Source organism: Saccostrea echinata, unplaced genomic scaffold, assembly GCF_033153115.1.
Source record: "Saccostrea echinata isolate AGI-Se365-2 ecotype Australia unplaced genomic scaffold, CSIRO_AGI_Sech_v1 ptg000001l, whole genome shotgun sequence".
Taxonomy (NCBI): Eukaryota; Metazoa; Mollusca; class Bivalvia; order Ostreida; family Ostreidae; genus Saccostrea; species Saccostrea echinata.
Genome location: NW_026889750.1, coordinates 11,859,206 through 11,880,294, shown reverse-complemented (window position 1 = coordinate 11,880,294; position 21,089 = coordinate 11,859,206). Strand labels below are relative to the sequence as shown.

Here is a 21,089-nt window from a genome sequence, read left to right as displayed (position 1 = left end):
TTCTGGTGCTAGGGTGGGGCTATATAGATCCTATAGTGAAGGTGAATTATTTCTTTGAGAATCTTCCTCTCTGCCCCTGGATATTATTTAGATAAACTAAGTACATTGTTATGATATATAAGGATGCCTCTTCTAAAATTGTGAATTTCAGGCTCACAGGGTCAAGGGTTCTGGTGAAAAGGAGGGGGGGGGGGGGGCTCTATTGATTATATAGTGAAAAAGGAAAATTTCTTTGAAAATATTCTAGTTAAAAAGCAAAGAAGCTAAGTGTATACATGTAGTTATGATGAGCAAGAGTGCCTCTTCCAGAGTAGTGAATTTTATGACCCCTGGGTCAGATGTGCTGGTGAAAGGGTGGGGCTCTTGATAATATAGTGAAATGCATTAATCCTATTAAATAATCCTGTCTGCTCCTTAGTGTTCAGCAACTTAACAAAGTGATTACTTATGCTGAGAAAACTTCTGGTCCCAAGGTGAGAGGCTCTGGTGTTTCTCAGGGGGATGGGGGGGGGGGGGCTCTATTGATAATATAGTGAATCTGTAGTAAAAATGCATTATTTCTTTAATAATCATCTCTGCACCTGGACATATCAGAGGCAAAAAGAGTAAAAGTTTTAATAAGGAAGGGTATTTTTACCAGATTTTTGAACATCTGGACCATTTGGTCAAGTGTTCTGGTCCTGGCCAGGGCTCTATTAATTTGTATTCTACTGAGAGGAGTCAGTGATTTTTTTTGGGTCAAAATGCCACTGATATTCAGCTGTTTCCCCTCATAAAAATTAGCTATTTTCCCCCAATTATTAGTATATTTTTCCCAATTTCTAACATATGGAAATTATGTTTTAATTTTGAAGAAAAGTTGCAAAATTTGCTGACAGAGTAAAAATGTTTTTATTCTTCAATTTTATTCTCCAAATCCATGCATATGCAGCCGATTTTTTAATGAATGTGTAAAACAATGCAGATATCCATATAAGCAGATAAGTAGCTAATAATACCCTAAATGAATTGGTAAATAGTTACCAGATACAAGTCATGTTGCATAATGATTTTGGTTTGACCGCCATTATTACATAGAGGGTCAGGCTAATATCAGGAAATGGACAATACATAGGGTTTCACTAAAATCAGGAAAAAACAAACAGTAAAGACTCTAAAATTGATTATCAATATAATACAGATTAATAGATTATGAGTCTAAATGCTGGTTATTATTTTTTTTATGAAATTAGACAAAGCAATTCCAAGAAAATAGAAGCTACAGGGTGTGACTAATATAAGCCATGTTCACATTCAATAAAATATTGATGTTAATTTTTTTAAATGATTATTTTATGAATTTAAATCAAATTCAAAGTTAAAATCAAACAAAAACTGCTGTTGTTACTTAGTTTGATTATTTTATGTATTTTTTAGCATTCTGATTTACTATAAATGATTTTTCCCAATATGAGGAAAATGTCGCTAATTTTTCCCAATTTAAAAGGAGGGGGTGGTGGTTTAAAAAACAAAAAAAAATCACTGGGAGTTATTCCCCTTTGCCATTTACTTTTGATAATTAATCACTGTAAATAATGTACTTGAAAGATTAATAGAATAGGAGAATTATGCAAGAATTTTTATTGTATAATACAAAAAGTACTTTCTTAGTTTTAATGATCAGGTAGACTTGTAAGTAGTAGATAAATCAAAATGAGACAAAAATAACTTGTCTTATTAAATGTTCATCAAAGACCAAGAGAGGCCAATGTAAGAGATTTCAACAAGGAATTAAAATATTACAGAAGCACTGATAGTTTGTTAATATACTGTATGGTGAGAGTGATAAATGGGGAAGAGATTAGAACCTAATTTATTAACTGTTAATGAATACTAGACTAATTATTTTGTTGATCCTGTTCACCCTATCCCTATTTTTAGGTCACCTGAGTCACTCAGGTGACCTATTGCTATCTGTTTTCGTCTGTCGTCGTCCGTCGTGCGTTAACTTTGGAACATTTTTAACTTCTTCTCTAAAACCGCTCAACCAATTTCAACCAAATTTGGTATATAGCATCTATGGGTGAAGGGAAACATAAATTGTGAATTTCATGATCCCTGCCCCCCTGGGGCCTGAGGGGTGGGGCTAAAACCACCAAAATTAATGCAATCTTTAAAAATCTTCTTCTTTACTCCTGGACATCAAGCAGTCAAACTGTTGGCATCATTGTAATAAGCATGGAGCCCTCTACCAAAATTGTGAAATTCATGGCCCCAGGGTCAGGGGTTCTGGTGTTAGGGTGGGGCTCTATAGATTATATAGTGAAAATGCATTAATTCTTTGAAAATCTTCTTCTCTGCTCCTGGGTATTAAATAAAGGAACTAAGTACATAGTTATGATGAGCAAGAGTACCTCTTCCAAAATTGTGAATTTCATGGCCCCAGGGTCAGGGGTTCTGGTGTTAGGGCGGGGCTCTATCGACTATACGGCTCTATAGATTATATAGTAAAAAAGCATTAATTCTTTGAAAATCTTCTTCTTTGCTCCTGGGTATTAAATAAAGTAACTAAGTACATAGTTATGATGAGCAAAAGTGCCTTTTCAAAAATTGTGAATTTCATGGCCCCAGGGTCAGGGGTTCTGGTGTTAGGGCGGGGCTCTATAGATTATATAGTGAAAATGCATTAATTCTTTGAAAATCTTCTTCTCTGCTTCTGGATATTAAATAAAGTAACTAAGTACATAGTTATGATGAGCAAGAGTACCTCTTCCAAAATTGTGAATTTCATGGCCCCAGGGTCAGGGGTTCTGGTGTTAGGGCGGGGCTCTATCGACTATATGGTGAAAATGCATTAATTCTTTGAAAATCTTCTTCTCTGCTTCTGGGCATTAAGGTGATAAACTAAGTACATAGTTAAGATGAGGAGGTGGGCCTCTTCCAGAATTGTGAAAGCCATGGCCCCTGGGACAGGGGTTCTGGTGTTAGGGCAGGGCTCTATTGATTATATAGTGAAAATGCTTTAATTCTTTGAAAATCTTCTTCTCTGCTCCTGGGTATTATTTAAACAAACTAAGTACATGGTTATGATGCATAAGGATGCCTTTTCAAAAATTGTGAATTTCTTGGCCCCAGGGTCAGGGGTTCTGGTGTTAGGGCGGGGCTCTATTGATTATATAGTGAAAATGCATTGATTCTTTGAGAATCTTCTTCTCTGCTACTGGAGATTATTTAAACAAACTAAGTGCATGGTTATGATGCATAAGGATGCCTTTTCAAAAATTGTGAATTTCATGGCCCCAGGGTCAGAGGTTCTGGTGTTAGGGCGGGGCTCTATTGATTATATAGTGAAAATGCATTGATTCTTTGAAAATCTTCTTCTTTGCTACTGGAGATTATATAAACAAACTAAGTGCATGATTATGATAGACAAGGATGCCTCTTCCAAAATTTTTAAATATATGGCCTCAGTTTTTGGGGTTCTTGAGGAGGGGGGGGGGGGGCTCTATTGATTATATAGTGAAAAAGCATTAATTCTATTAATCATTAATTAATCCTGTCTGCTCCTTAGTGTTGAGCTGATAAATAAATTGCTTAGCTATGATGAAAATGGGAGCTTCGAACAGAATTTTTAAATCTTGTGGTCCTAGGGTCAGTTTCTGGCATAACGAGGGGGGGGGGGGGCTTTTGATAATATAGTGGAAAAGTGTTAATTCTTTGAAGTCCATAGTTATGATGATGAGGGTAACTTTTCCAAATTTGTAAATTTCTTGACCCTTGGTCTTGGGTTCTGGTGTTAGGGTAAGGCTTTGTTGAATCTGTAGTGAAAATGCATTGTACCTGTGAAATTCTTCTCTGCTTCTGGGCATATCGAAAGCAAACTGAGTAAAAGTTTAAATGATATGAGTAAGCGTATTTCTACCAGATTTTTAAACATCTGCACCATTGGTCTAAGCATTCTGGTCCTGGGCAGGGCTCTATTAATTTGTATTCTACTGAGAGAAGTTATTCCCCTTTTCCATTCACCTTTGATAATTAATCACTGTAAATAATGTATTTGAAAGGTTAATAGAATAAGATAATTATGCAAGAATGTTTATCGTATAATTAAAAAAGTACTTTCTTAGTTTTAATAAACAGGTAGACCTGTAAGTAATAGATAAATAAAAATGAGACAAAAACAACTTATCTTATTAAAAGTTCTTCAAAGACCATAAGAGAGGTCAATGCTAGAGGTCTTAATATGGGTTTAAAAGTAGTACAGAAGCACTAATAGTTTGTTAATAGTCTGCATAGTGTTAAGTGGGGGACAGATTAGAACTTAATTTATGAGTTGATACTGAATACTAGACTAATTATTTTGTTAATCCTTATCTTCCTACTTCTCTTGCTTTAGGGCAACAAAGCTTCAACTATCAGTGTATTTAACTTCTAAATTGTTGTATTATACTCAGGTGACCGTTAAGGCCCTTGTTCTTGCTTTTGGGCAACAAAGGTTCACCTTTCAGTTCATTTTATACTCTATGGATTCTCTAAATTGTTGTATGATACTCAGGTGACCATTAAGGCCCTTGGGCCTCTTGTTACTATTAGCATGTAAGGGTGGGATGTGTCCTAATTTATGACCTTGAATTTGGTAACAGTTGTCTTCTTCTGTTTTTAATTAATAAAAAAATCAATTAAAAAAAAAACTTATCTGGTAATAAAAAAGTTTTCAATTGCCATTCTATTTCTAATGTGTTTTAATGCATATTTCCACCACATATTTATTGATATTCTTATTTTTATTTTTAAAAAATTGCTTATCCCCATAGACTTCAATGCAATCTTTGTTAATTAATTACTGCTTAGTTAATTACATTTTTGAAACTTTTTCTTGGAAAATCCTTTTCTACTGTAAAATGCTTAAAATTGATATCAGAGTATTATGTATGTGATGGACATTTAAAGGACTTGTCCCATGTTTCTCAGTTACTTGAAATTAAAAGCGTATTATGCTGCTCATGATCATAGTTTATAAATTTCCTGTTTTTACTGCAGAAATAGAGCGGTAATTAAAAATTATTGATTAAAATAAAAACCCCCTAATTTAAAAATCTAAGTTAATTAGATAGCGATCACGTGACCATGAAACATCATTGGCGACAATGGCTGATCAGCTGTACACGTTAATCTTACTAAAATGAACGCCATACAAAAAATGGTTTTTCTGCATTATGGATGACCAAATCACTGATTTTCTGTGCACGAAGTTAAATATTCAACCTTATATGTTTGAACCGTTAGCAAGAAAAAATCCGAAAAATCTGTAAACGTGGTAAATTAACATGTTAACAGTGATGATAGGAAGGGGGACGAGGTGAATACGAAGAAACTCGCCTGCACAATATAATTGTATATTTTGTCATCGCACATATTAACCAACTTTATTCACAAATTCGCAATTACAGAGCTTTGTTAATTTATTTTCTTTAATTATCTTAAATCAAATCATAATTTTATGTAAATACTGGTAAACATCATTGAAATCAGAAGGGGACCTGGACCGGGGCAATTGATGATAATACATATAGTTTGAAAAAGTGACAGGATCTTTACTAATTACCCTTTCTTCTGTGATGCTGTAATTAAAATTGACAAGCTCCGCTATAAATCAGCAGGTTTCCTAGAATTTCTATTTTTTTTAGCTCACCTCGACGAAGTCAAGATGAGCTTATGCTGTACCGTCGGCGTTAGCATCGGCGTCCCAGTTAAAGATTTAGGAGCAAGTCCCATTCCCAAGTAACTGTAAGCCCGATCTGGACCAAACTTGCATGGATGATGCATCTAGGGATGGACACTACCAGGCCTGCTTCGGATGCTGGATCTGACCTAGATGAGTGACCAGGTTAAAGTTTTTGGAGCAGGTCCATTCCCAAGTATCTGTAAGCCCTGCCTGGACCAAACTTGCATGGATGATGCATCTAGGGATGAACACTACCAAACTTGCTTTTGATGTTGGATCTGACGAAGGTTTTCCAGATGAGTGACCAGGTTAAAGTTTTTTGAGCAGGTCCATTCCCAAGTAACTGTAAGCCCTACCTGGACCAAACTTGCATGGATGATGCATCTAGGGATGGACACTACCAGGCCTGCTTCGGATGCTGGATCTGACCTAGATTTTTCAGATGAGTGACTAGGTTAAAGTTTTTGGAGCAGGTCCATTCCCAAGTAACTATAAGCCCTACCTGGACCAAACTTGCTTAGACGATGCATCTAGGGATGGACATTACCACACTTTCTTCCGATGCTGGATCTGACCTAGATTTTCCAGATGAGTGACTAGGTTTAGATTTTGGAGCAGTCCCATTCCCAAGTAACTATAAGTCCTACCTGGACCAAACGTGCATGGATGATGCATCTAGGGATATACACTAACCAACCTGCTTCAGATGCTGGATCTGACGTAGATTTTCCACATGAGTGAATTTTAGCCATATTTTAACCAAATTAGCATGGATGATGTATCTAGGGATGGACACTTCCAGACTCTCTTTGGATTCTGAATTACATTTTCCAAAACATTGTTTTTTGAGCAGGTCTATTTCCAAGTAACTATAAGTCCTGCTCAAACCAAACTTGCATGGATATTGATCTTGCGATGTACCCTAACTAGAAAAAAAATATGATTTGAAATTTGCCTTACTTATAGATAACATTCGTCGAGGTGAGCTTCGTAATCTTTGATTACCTATGTTCTTCTTAACATTATTACAACATATAAACCCACACCATAGTCAGTTTATCATACATGTATTTATAAATTATTTTTTAAATAAATTTTTATGCTTAAAACAAGTTCATACTTCTATGATAGTAATTGAAAAGTATGTAAGATTTTTTTTCTTCAGAATTTTCCTTATTATCCCGCATTTGTCATTGATAACTTCATTAAAAGTATGCAGTTTCTTATCTCTCTATCAATAAATTGTCGCATATGACGTCACAGAAGTATGGCGCTGAAATCCAATTGAAATATGCATATTGCCGTATTTGAACTTCAACTATAAATTTTTCTTAAAATATGCTTACAACAACCTTTATTTTATTCAGTATTTTAACAAGGTTCAACAAGGTTGTAGATAATATTTTTCATAAAATTACGGATTTTTTAAAAACATGGGACAAGTCCTTTAAGGATAGAGGATGGAAAACCTTAAAAGTAAGCGCAAAATAAAAGTAAATAAGTTATAAACGCCAGTGGCAAGTATCCTAGGAAATTGAGGTTAAGTTCTGGGTGTAGAAAATCTGAAGAAGATTGAGACACCTGGTTCTTATCTATCAATGGGAACCTAGGGGAGAAACACGGTGCAAGTATTACCTTACCCAGTCCCGATCTCTAGATAAGAGAAAATTTAAGTACTGTGTGATATACCCTTAGACAGAGCTGTCTTAATAATCATTCCAATCATTAACTCAGACAGAGTAGAAGGAAAACCTATATATCCCTTGTAAGAGCCTGATCATACATGTTACATAGGAAATATCTTTGAAATTTTCTTCTCAAGAACAACTAAGCCTTTATTAGTCATATTTATACAGAAGCAACCTGAGGTATTGTAGAATCGAGTTCGTTCAAATTATGACACCCCCCCCCCCAGGGATTGGGGGCACAACAGAGAGTCAAAGTTTTGCATAAGAAAATATAGGAACTGTCTTGAAAAAATCTTCTTCTCAAGAACAGCAAAGTCATGATTAGTCATATCCTCAGGTAGTGTAGATTCAAATTTGTTCAAATTTAGGGTGGGGCACAGTTAGCTATCAGAGTTTTGCATAGGAAATTCTTCTGTTTATGAAAAGCAAGGCCATGATTAGTAATATTGATGTGGAAGCATCCTGAGGTTGTGTAAATTTAGCCCCCCCTCCCCCCCCCCCCCCTTGTTCAATACTGAACTGATTTCTGCCTCTTCCTAACCAATGTGCTCAGGTAAGAGATGTGGCCCATGGGCCTCTTGTTAATGGAGAATCATTGGAAGGTCATACTTGGCACAGAGATTGTTTATGACCCCAGAGTATATATTGACCTCGCTGCAAGATCATTGCAAGTTCAAGGCTACTGAAAGAAAAAGTTTTGTATTCTTGTCTGGGATATAACTTTATAATAGAGAATCTTTGAAAGCTCATACTTGGTACAAAGATTGTTTATTATCTGAGTGTGTTTCATAACCTTGACCCAAGTTCACTGTGGCAAATTCAAGGTCACTGGTACAAAAAGTGTAAAATTTATGACAAGTTTTTGGCAAGTTCAAGGTCACATTTACAAAAGAACAAGATTCACTTAGGACCTTTTTTGGCCCTGTGAATTTCAGAAAAACTGAAACTTCTTGGTTTTAGTTGACAATGCATTAAATATCACTAAGACCTTTGATGACTGCGTATCTATCAAAAATGACGTAATTTTCTGGCTAGGGAATGCATTATGACGTCATGAAATGCGTCATTTTCCTCATATCCTGAAAAATTCTACAAAAACAGCCAATTTTTAAAGCTATTTTTCGATATTTAATATAGAGCGCAACCTTTGATCTAAAATATGCAACTATTAAATGATAGAACTATTTCTGAGGATTACAAAACATGTTTTATTTTTTAGATCAGAGGGTGCGCTCATATTATTTCTTTTCTGTGAAAGTACTCAAATATACTTGTTTTCCTTAAAATTCAAGAACATTGCAATTCCATGAAGCCTATTTTCCAAGGCCTTGGCTTTAAGGAGAAAATTTTTAATAGGAAATGAAAGCACTAAGTCTCTACTTTATCTTGATGTTTAAAATGGAACATAAAGTGTTAGTCAATAAATTGGTATATCTACAGGGCCATTTTATGCATAAAGTGAACCTAGCTCTTTGAAAATTTGGGCATTTTGAAAAATTGTAGCTGGGGGTATTATTTTGTGAGGTCACTCAAAGTACCTCCAGTTTTATACCTCTATGGATCCCTTACAATGTTTTATTATACTCAGGTGACCCTTAAGGCCCTTGGCCTCTTCTTATATTTCTTAATTTTCAGGGGCTGACAAATCCCATTGCAGGGCTAGTGAATGTTAGAGGCGGGCAAGTGAATTTTCAATAGGCACTTGTCCGTAGGCAAGTAACTTTAAATAATCCATGATTTTTTTTTTTAAAAAAAATGTCATAGTTTTACACGAAATCAAAACTATTTTGTCAGAAGAGTTATCGTCCTTTGCTTGTCAAACTTTGAAAGTGCTGAGTGAATTCATTACAGGTCTTACCGAAAGTTTAAGTGAATCAAAAGAGACAAATTTGCATTGGAGAAATGGAGAAAGTTTTAACAAAAATGAGGCAGAAAACGATCAGAAGCTGATGATAAGTACATTGTCAACACTGGTCATACAATACAACGATGTTAATGAAATAATAACAAAATTGTCTAAGCATACTAAGTATGAGAAAGAAAAAACAACAGAAACAATTTTTCCTACCAAATGGCAAAAAGCTTGTGAAGGGCTGAATTACAAAAGCAACTCGAATGGTATGGTACTTCATACTTTTTGGCGGTAGTTTTCAACAGTCACCAATATTCAGAACAACACATTCAAGGTTGCAAAATTACGGTGATTCATAGTACCAAAAATTTTCTGATTTGGTGACAAATTTATTCATTATGATGATAACCATAAAATGCTGGATAGTAGACAACAATGGAAGAATGAAAGGAAATGTTTTGTTGTTTTAGATGAAATTAAAACTATTTTGTCATAAGAATTATCTTTAATTTATAGTTTATGGTGGGGCAAGTAAAAATTGAAGTAGGGCAAGTGAATTTTGACCATGCACTTGCCCGTGGGCAAGTGCTTGAAAAATCTGTTTGTCAGCCCCTGATTTTGAGAATTCACATCATTGTTAAAAATAAAAATAAGGAAAACACAACTAAAAATTCAAAGTATTTTTGATAAATCATTCATGTATACATGCATGTACACTATTTTCAAAGGTAGCAAAAATAATTTTTTTCTCTTTTTATTGTTTGTAAAAACAGGATCTGTGCTTTTCCTTAGTCACCCATGCTTATTTGTTTACATGTATTCAGGACAAACTCTGTTATGTCAGTCTGAACATGTGCGATGGGAAATTCCATGTCACTTCAATGCACACATAGTTCAGGTAGACAAGATTAGACCATAGCTGCAAGCAGCAATTTTGGGCTGCAGAGAATCTATAATTAGTAAATTAGAGGACTGATGTATTCAATTGTGACAAAGTCTCACTTATTACTGATATCATCTCCAATTTAATGCCACTATACATAATGGTAGGTGTTGAGGGGTGATAAAAAGGTTCGCAAACTATCTCTATATTTACAAAACCACAATTCAGTTCAGAATGTCATAAACATGTTCTATGCAATATATGAAGATAACGAACAGTATTCAGGCTCAAAAGTCCATCAAACAATACAAAATAGGAGCAGAGCATACACGGACCTCCAAACATCAGAGGTGGGATCAGGTGCCATGGAGGAGTGAGCATCCCCTGCTGACTGGTCACACCCGCCGTGTGCTCATTGTCATGATCAGGAAATAACGGAAAAATCCGTCGACAATTCAGTGTGTAAATAATGGCCTAACAATTTGTATGAAAAACGTCAGTCAGCATTTGACTCAACGATAAATTGTATTTGCTGACAAGGTCATTGTATCGACCATAGAACTTACAAAATGATGACTTTAAATGAGACTGCTGATATTCTTGTTTCATCAACTTGTTTGTCAATAACTTACCACGTTTTAGAAATTGTACATATGTAGAGCATGCTCTTGCGTATCGAATCAACTAAGAGATATAAACCCCGTATGCAGGTGATGAAGGCATATTGCTGCATAAGTGAGGGAAGTTGACGATTGAAAAGTTAAAGTCATCACGTTTATCATAAAGCTTGGTTGTTAGATTACCATTAACGTCTTTTTCAAGTAAAATATCCAAATATGAAACAGATGAGTCAGACTCTGTAAATAGCAGATGTTATGTTATGTTTTGGTCCATGTTTATGATGTCACAATGTGAAAATGACATCAATAGGTAGATGACTTGTGACAAAAAATGGGTGACTCAATCTTACTCGAGCATGTGACAGCTGTAAAGTTTAATGTATATCTTGGAAATTCCCTTGCAGTGGCATATAATAATTTGGACAGAGTTTATGAAGACAAAGGACTTGCAAGAAGTTCAATCATTAAAGGACTTATCGCATGATCTTTCAAAAATCGTAATTTTATGAAAAATATTATCTACAACCTTGTTTATTAAAATACTGAATAGAATAAACGTTGTTGAAAGCATATTTTAAGAGATATTAGGAGTTGAAATTCAAATATGGCAATATGCATATTTCAGTCGGATTTCGGCGAAATACTGCTCTGACGTCATAGGCGACAATTCAGTGATAGAGAGATGAGAATATGCACACTAATTACGGAGTTATCAACAACAAATGCAGCTTAATTACGAAAAATGCTGAAAAAATTAATGCCTAACGTGCTTCTCAATTACTATAGAAACATTAACTAGTTCTATGGTATAAGGCTTCTGAGAAATTTTCGTTTTTTATTCCAAACATTTAGAAACTGTAGCTTTGAATACGGCAATGTTTCGTGATCGGGAAATTATTTTTCAAGATCGCCATCCTTTAAAAAAACATATGAAGACTTGCATAAATTAATATTATGTTAAAAATAAAGAACAACAAAGTTATATAGTGTTAAATTTGTGAATCAAATAAGTAAATACGTGTGATAAGATGACAAATCAAATCGTATTCTGATGGCGAGTTTCTTCGTCTTCGCCGCGTCTCCCTCGCTATCGTCGATGCTATTTAAATACAATGTAAACAGATTTTTCTTGCTGCAATTCTAACATATAAGGTTGGATATTCAATTTCATATCGATAAAATAAGCGATTTGGTCATCCACAACGCAGAAAATTCAGGTTGTATCGCGTATATTTTCGTAAGATTAACGTGGAGCTGATCAGCCATTGTCGCCTTTGACGTCACAGGGTCACGTGATCGCTATCTAATTAACTTGGATTTTTAAATCAGGGGTTTTCATTTGAGTTAATAATTGATTAACTACCGCGATTTATCTGCAGTAAAAACACAAAATTTTAAACTGTGGTCATAAGGAACGTTTTATGCTTTTAATTTCAAATAATTTAGAAACATGCAATAAGTCCTTTAATTGGATTGATTGTTTTAGTGAAGGAGGAGAGATGGTTAAAAAAAATATGTTTGTTCTGGTGCCCATTTAAAGGATGTTGTGAAAGAGATGTGCCCTTAGTTGAGCAATCTGTTATGAAAGATCACCAAGTTACAGTTAGAAAAATAGTTGAATATCTTAACAATAAAATAATTATTAAATCCCTAAAATATCATTTACTTTAGATTTTTCTCATATCAGATATGATAAAGAGAACGTGCTTATACTTGATTCACATTTTAAAAAAACCCACGCATTTAAGATAGAGGAGTTGGATTGTGATGGTCACCATGCTTATTCTGGTGAATGATATCCTTACCCATCCATCCTATGCTGAGATTTGGCCATTTGTGACAAATGGACTATTCTTGTTATAAAAAAAAAACCCTGCATGGTAATAATTAAAAGACTCGGAATAATCTTTTACCTGCTGTGAACAGAACGCTAAAAGAGCATGTCACGTGACCACCTGGACCACGTGTTTCGCACATGGGCAGAAGGGTGGCAGATGTGCATTAAAACTGGAAGGGACCACTTTACAAAATAATACACACTAAAACCTTATATTTTTTCTTTTGTGGAAGTAATTCAACTAGTTTGCGAACTTTTTGATCACCCCTTGTAGAGAGACAGAAGGATTAAATCAAAATTTGCACCAATCTGTTTCTGTTTCCTCTTACTGCAAACTAGGTATTTGTTTAGACAACAGAGATGCTGGTAAATTTTTTAAAGAAAGATCTATTTTAAAGAAAGATATTTTTGTGATTTGACTACAGGCACACAATTGCTAAAAATAACTTTACTTAAAAATTTTCCAGATTTACGGTATCAACATTAGGATACCAAGAGGCTTAGAATCATCAGATTTGTTAGTTGACTCATTTGGTTCCGTGGATTGCGTTAACCAATAATTAGTCCTACTTTTGGAATTTCATGGCTATATCTAAATACTTCAGAAAATTGAAATTTTATGTCGATTTTTATATAACTCGAGAACTGATTGGATTTGAATCATCAAAACTTTGTCAATTGATGCATCTTGGGTCCTTGGAGAATGTCAACCAGAAAGTAGGTCACCGTGACCTACTTTTGAAATTTTATGGCTATATTTAAATATCTCAGGTCCTTATTGGCTAAGAATCATCAAGCTTTTTCAGTTGATGCATCTTGGGACTTCGAAGAGCATCAACTGAAAAGTAGGTCACTGTGACCTACTTTTGAAAATTTATGGCAATACAATTGAACTTCGGTATCTCAAACATTGATATCTCGAATACTATGGATATGTTGAAGTGATTTGAAAGTCCCAGCTGCTTATTCCTGAAGTATTTTACCCTTGACATCTCGAACCCTCGGATATCTCGAAGTATTTTCTCGGTCCCATCGGGTTCGAGATGAGGTTTGAATGTATTTAAATATTTCGGATACTAATTGGCTAAGAATCATCAATCTTTGTCAGTAGATGCATTCTGGGGCCTCAGAATGTGTCAACTAAAAAGTAGGTAACGGTGACCTACTTTTGGAATTGCAAGGCAACAGCTAAATATTTCAAATAATAAGAGTCTTAAAATAATCAAACTTTGTCAGTTGAGGCATATTTGGGTCTAGGAGTATGTTTACCAAAAAGTTTGGAATCTCATAATCTCATGGCAATATCTGAATATTTAAGATAATAAGGGGCTTCGAATCATCACACTTTGTCAGTTGATTCATTTTGGGTTCTCAGAGTGTTTTAACCAAAATGTAGGTCATGACGACCTACTTTTGGAATTTCAAGGCTTTATCTTAATATAAAGGATACTTAGATGTATCACATAGAAGTGATAGGTTGAACAATTTATCAGAAGAGCGATTCAAGGCCCTAGGGCCTCTTGTTTCTTGGAGTTATGCCTTTCAGCATATGAAAGACTATTGACATTGATATCTTAAATGACAGTGATTTTCATAAACAGCTGTGGCATTCTGTAAAGGGAAAAAAAGAAAGATTAGTTATTTGTTGTATTTAATGCATAGCATTGCCATTCATTATGTGTAGCACTGTCAAGCAATGTGGGAGCATGGGGTATGTAAACTTGCTCACTTTTTCTATCATTGTATTTTGTGCAGAGCTACAAAATAAAGGTCGTATTTCTGTATGATGTAAAATTAATTATTGCTTGCAGGATATAGAATAGGTAAAGGTGAGGGTTTTGCTGACTTGGAGTATGCCATGATGTGTGCGATGGGAGCTGTATCTCCTGACACCATCATTGTGACAACTGTCCATGACACTCAGGTTGTAGATATTCCAGAGTCACTGATGGAGGAGCATGATATACTGGTAGATTACATCATAACTGAAACCCAAGTCATCAGGTGTGACCGCACCAAACCTAAACCAAATGGTATCATCTGGTCTCAGCTTACTCCAGAAAAGGTGACTATTATCATGTTTGTTTCCTGTATTCCATGCATTATATGGGACTTAGCAGTACAAGTGTTCACATTTACCGTATAGCAGGAATTTTTAGCGGGGTGCTAACTTTTGCTTATTTTAGCGATTTTGAAGTAGATCGCTGAAATTTTAATCGCTAAATTTGCAAACTTGCGTATAAGTTCTGTCTAAAAGAAAAATTATAAACTTTGATTAGTCTGTTGTTATACAATATACCTTTCATCTGGTATTGATTTTTACTCAAACTGGTATTGATTTTTACTCAAACTCTTGCCTAAATCTGTATTTAAACATATATTAAATGTACTGAAAATTCATCTAATAGATGAATTTCCTTTCTTTTGCGACGTCATGGTACTCTGTGTCTGCCAAAAAATTAGTTCAGCCAAAATTATTGGCATACCTTTGAGCAAGCAAAATGCTTAATTTTACACCCGCTAAAGAAACCCGCTATACAGTATTATGTGAAGTTAAAAAATTTAATTGTGATTCATTTTGAGCTCACCTGAGCCAAAGGCTGACCTGAGTCCGTGATGTGTTGACTGTCATGTGTAAAATTTTCACATTTTTAGCTCACTTCAACAAAGACATTATTTAAGTTGAGATGAGCTTATGCTCTACCCCCGGCATCGGTGTTAGACTTGGCATCCCAATTAAAGTTTTAGGAGCAAGTCCATTCTGAAGTAATTATAAGCCCTTTATGCAACAAACTTGCATGGCTTATGCATCTAGGGATGGAGACTAACAGACTTGCTTCAGATGCCTAATCTGACCTACATTTTTCAGGTGAGTGACCAGGTTCAAATCTTGGGAGCAGGTCCATTCCCGAAAAACTTTTAAGCCCTACCTGGACCAAACTTGCATGGATGATGCATCAAGGGATGGACACTACCAAACTAGCTTCGAATGCAGGGTCTGACGCTTCATTTTAAGCTCTACTGGTCAGAAACCAGAAGAGTTTATGTGATAATAAGGGTGACACGAAATGCCGAAATGTCGGGTTTCTGCCAAAATGTAAGTAGAATGCGCCAAAATGACTGATGAAATACTGCAATGACTGTGGATATCAATTGATACGGATACTAATACCTCACAAACATAAACTTTTTAAGGTCAATCCTTATCCCTAAGGTTTTAGAGCCCATTTTATCGTAAATATTGGAGGAAATCAGCCGCCATTGACGGGCTTCATAGTATACCGTATACCACATCCGATTGTTTTTTTTTAAATCCGCTTTGTAGTATGTCAGTCTCGTATTACGTTTTTATTTAAATTGTAAATGATACATTATATACCTTATTTAAAAAGAAAAATCAATGAGGATGTTGATCATCAGGATATTAGAATATTAGCTAGGAAAAAAAACATAATTAAGTATTAAAACTAATAATAATAGAAAAATTTATAACATAAGTTTCTTATTAAAAAATTTTGACTTAATATTAGAAAAAAATTGTACTTTTGGATTATCAAATACTTTTAGATTATCAAATATTGGGATAGTAAGCCGTTTTAAATAGACTTTAAAAAGAAAAGTCTGATTACGTTGCCCAGCCACCCCAAATACATGTAAGAGCCATAATTTTGAATTTGAAAAATAAATATTTAAAAAAAAAAGAAAGAAAGAAAATGGAAAATTAACCTCTAAAGAAAAGCCAAACAAACATATTTTGGATATCATATGGTGAAAAATAAAAATAATGTTATTTTCCACTTAAACATTTAATTTTTTTTTAGAAATGAATGAGAAAAATAAAGAAAATTTGTAAAAATGAGTTGGAAAAGTTGGAATTAGAGCTTTAAAAAATATGGAAACTATAAAGGAATACATACACAAAGAACACCAAAACTTTGTAAAGCTAGGTTATTTGGTCAATAGCATTTTATTTTAGGAATGACTCTAATTCTTGGCCAAATTATTCGAGTATAACCTGGTTTGGGTCAGTTAACGCTTTATAATCCGCGAAGCTGATTATTAAACAGCGTAAACTGACCCAAACCAGGTTATACTCGAATAATTTGGCCAAGAATTAGAGTCATTCCTTATAATTTAATTTTAAAATCATTAAATAACTATGGGTGTAAAATTTCATTGCTTTTTATTAGTTCAAATTTGCCGCTCAATAATACAACCATAGTAACGGAAGTGATGGGAAGCGAGGGGAGGTAAAAACTGATACACAGGCCCAGCAGCCTTGTTGTTTATTTACAAGTGGTAAGATCGAATTATTGTTTGAAGTTAAAGGTAGATTTATTAAATATGGAATTTTCCATGAATCCCGAGAGCTGGAAATGAGAGGATCGTATGGATACATATGTGTCAGTTGGTTGTCAGGGGGGTGTGTCCCCATACCAAACCAGGTTATACAGAAATATTTTGTGTTCCTTTTTGGATATTAACCAATCAGAGGCTAGAATACAAACAAAATTAAATTATAAAAGATTGAACTAAACAATAGCACATAATATGTACATTAAAACTTAATTAAAACCAAAGAAAACCATAGGAATTACTAATAATACTAAGGATGAGATTGTATTTGGAGAACTGTTCTAATTGTGTCAAACACAGCGCCCTGCCAGGGCCCAGACTCAGTTCCCCAATACACAATCTTTTTCAAAGATACTTAGTATACATGTCTTATAAGGAAGTGAAAATAATTAATGAGAATTTAGGAATTAGTTTATTTACTAGATGTAGAAATACTGGAAGTTAAACAATGTAAGATCAGTGAATTGGAATTCAGATTCAAATTACTAGGTCAGGTGTATTACATGTATACAAATTATACCATGTGTGAACCAAACAGGTGTTTAAACAATAGAAGTGAATTGTACCACCAGGCCCAGGTGTCAGAAAGTGTATATATACACAAGATGCTTCCCTGTGCGTAATAGAAGATGCCTGACTTGTATCAGGTAAACTAATGATTTTTAATGAAAGGGGCACAACATATACAATAAAGGCAAATGGCAGAAGATATATAAGATTAAACTAAATTCAATATGTAAACATATGCATTTATATAGTTAAAAGCATTTTTAAGAAACCAAAACGTGAAACAGATGACATTTACTATATTACAGTGTTTCCCTTTGTTTTGTTAAATTAACATTCACATCAGTTGGGTAATACTAAAATACGCCTGTCGACGCCTGCCAGGGGAAAATACGCCTGCCGAGAAAATCTATAGGCCTGTCGTGTTATTTATCGAATTAATTTGTATTTTGTTAGATATATTACTTTTACAGGCCATGTAGTTGATATTTTACCAAACCAAAATAATAAGAAAAGCACAGTTTGGAGTTTTAATTCGTTTTAAATTTTGCCCAAAGAATATTGTTTTGACTAGTATGTTTAGTATGAAAATTTTCATTCAAGCCCCTCCCCCGGCAAATGTTTTTACCAAAAGAATGAGGAACCTCAGTCCCAACCCCAAAGCACACACATACACAAAAACACACACACAAACGAATATACGCCTCTTCTTCTTCAGATTAGTATTATAGAGATTGTTGTAATGGTTACACAATCTGTATCGTGAATCAATTTACATAAATCTTCATAAATGGTTTCCGAAACTTTCCTTGATTATGATTCATTTCTTTTTTTGGTGGGGGGGGGGGGGGTGAAGACAGAAATGAGAATCAGAAACGAAAGAAATTCAACATGTATTTACAATGTCACATCACGATCTCATACATGTAACTAGATGTTTAGACTAATTTGATTCAACCAAACTTTAACAGTTCAATTGCTACCAGCATGAAACATGAATAATTTATTGCACAAGTTGTGTCTAACAAATTAATGTACACACCATATGAGAGACACTTTTATTTTATTACTAAAGGTGATTTCCAAATTCTCAAAAAATTCATTAAGTACTTGATCCATCTGCATGAAGTTGATAAACATGCAATCTTGTTCAAATTAATATATATTGCATGTATGATATAACTGTAAATTGTCTCTATTTATTTGTTATGAGTTTTGACAATAATATTTTATACACTGTTTGTATAATGAGGAAAGGATAAAATAAAAACGTAATACGAGACTGACATACTACAAAGCGGCCCCCATATCGAAAATGAATACAAAAATAATACAAGAAAAAAATACTAAAATAATACAAAAAAAGTATATTTTTAATGACCAAATTTGGAACCCTAGATCTTGGTTCCAATTTAGGTCAAAAATAATAGACTTTTTAAAAGCCAAACACAGAAAAATATATTTTTAATATACTTTATTTTTTCGAAATAATACAGAAATGATACACATGACCTGTAAAAATGTATTGTTTTTGTACTTTTGTATTATTTCTCTATTTTCCTCTCCATTATTTCTCTATTTTCCTCTCCAAAGTATAAAAATAATGCAGTCCATAGAAAAGTATAGAAAAAATACAGAATGTATTAATTTTGTATTAGCATATATTATTTTTGTATTTTTTCACCTTTAAGAATTAAAATACAAAAAAAATATAGAATATATTAATTTTGTATCACATATATTATTTTTGTATTTTTTCATCTGGAACAATTAAAAGTACAAAAAAAGATATACAGTGGCGCCTCGTTATCCGGACGCCTCTGTCCCCAACGAAATCGTCCGGATAAATGAATCGTCCGGATAATTGGATCACATCTCAAAAAGCACTCTCTAAGCATGTATATATGCACATTTTTGTTTCAAATGTGACAGCAAAGAAAAAAAATTAAATTATATTTTGGTTAATTGTTTTAAAAGCAGTAATTGATTAATGAAAAAATATATTAAAATGTAATTTACACAATTAAAAAAAATGGATGGGTAATTTTATGCCGAGACCTCCTTTTTTAATTCACCTTCTCTTTGGCATGTGACTTCATGGGTTGAGCAAATTTTGATCTACTGTTGTTTAATTTTGCCATATATTATAATTATTGAAGCTCATATGATATGACAGAACTGTTCAGCATCATCATTGAAAATGTTCAAATATAAACTAACCCTGTATATTCCCCGTATATTCATTACACAGAGTTACTATAAAATTAACTGAACACTGCAAGCTAACTCAAAGAAAGTATTAAAAACACAAGCCATCTTCAAGATTATCAATATTGATTTTTTACTACAGACGCTAAGTTTGAATTTCGATCATTAAAAAATACCTTGAAAAACGTAATCAACTTCTGTACGTAACACCATTTTTATATGTACTGGACGTTTGTAAACGGTAGTACATTAAATAGAGATATTTCTTCAATTATGTACCTTTCTATACTGTCTTGTGGGGAAAAAAGCGTTTCAAATACATTTACGTTTTTTAGAAATGGAACATCGTATTTTAAACTAACGCAATCGACATGATAAAGAGCATTACGAAATCGCTCGTTGTTTATTGTTCATGTTATTTACAACTCTCCAAAATTCTCCTGAATTTACCGATGTATATACAGTTAACAATATGATTTTGAACGTATTATTATTTAATTGATGCACAGTGTCAGCTAAATTCTTTGAGCTTTATAATAAAGATAAAAGTGTGATTGAATTGGGGTAAACACACGCTAATTATAGACGCTATTGTTTGTACAGCTGTTGTAGGTCACAGGTAACCGCCTTCAAACTGACTGCATGGCCAATGTTTTTACAACAATTAACACAAATGCCAGATAAGTGTGAAAATGTCGTTTCTTGAAAAATTACCGTCCAGATAAAAGAGTCATTTGTCAATGAACTGTTATGTTTTGTAGTAGAAATTGACCGTCCGGATACGGAACGCGAATTTCCAGATTAATGAGACAAAATAACGTGGAAAAAATCGGTTCCCAAAAAATATCGTCCGAATGGTGAAGCGTCCGGATAAACGCAGCGCCACTGTAAAATATGAAAATAATACAGTACACAAAAAAGTATGAAAAAAATATAGAATGTATTAATTTTGTATTAATATGTATTGTTTTTGTATTTTTATCAGCATGAAGGATTGTATTTCAAAAATATCAAAAAAGTACAAGAATGATAGACAAAAAATACATTTAAATGCTTAAAATAATACAAAACAGAGTTTTAAAAACTACAAAAATGATCATGGGCAAAAATTGTTATTTGAAGAAAAGGGGTTAGAGATTGAGGTTCTTAATAGCATCTATTGATTGTTATTCAAAAATCTTTTATTTATTTGAAATATTTGTTAAATAACAATTTTAGTAACTCAGTCAGATTACCTTAAATGTACAAATAGCTAATTAAAAAGTAATTAATGTGGCCAGGCTACTGATTCAGCTACCAATTGTAGTCTTGATCTTTCTTTTTACATATAATCTGCTCTTCAATAGTCTTGATATTTTTCACAAGTTTAACTAATCCTGTTTTCTTTGTACTTTTACCAAATGTTTCGGTCTCTCTGCTTTGCTGTTTCTTTTG

At 33.8% G+C, this 21,089-nt stretch overlaps 1 protein-coding gene across 1 annotated transcript in view; it reads left to right on the top strand.

Annotated features, from left to right (window-relative positions):
- LOC133185446 (methenyltetrahydrofolate synthase domain-containing protein-like) overlaps positions 1-21,089 on the top strand; it is a 119,371-nt gene that overhangs the window by 42,866 nt on the left and 55,416 nt on the right. Inside the window, exon 6 of the mRNA XM_061320650.1 lies at positions 14,396-14,649. Coding sequence (XP_061176634.1) covers positions 14,396-14,649 — 254 coding nt within the window. The remainder of the gene's footprint in view (positions 1-14,395; positions 14,650-21,089) is intronic.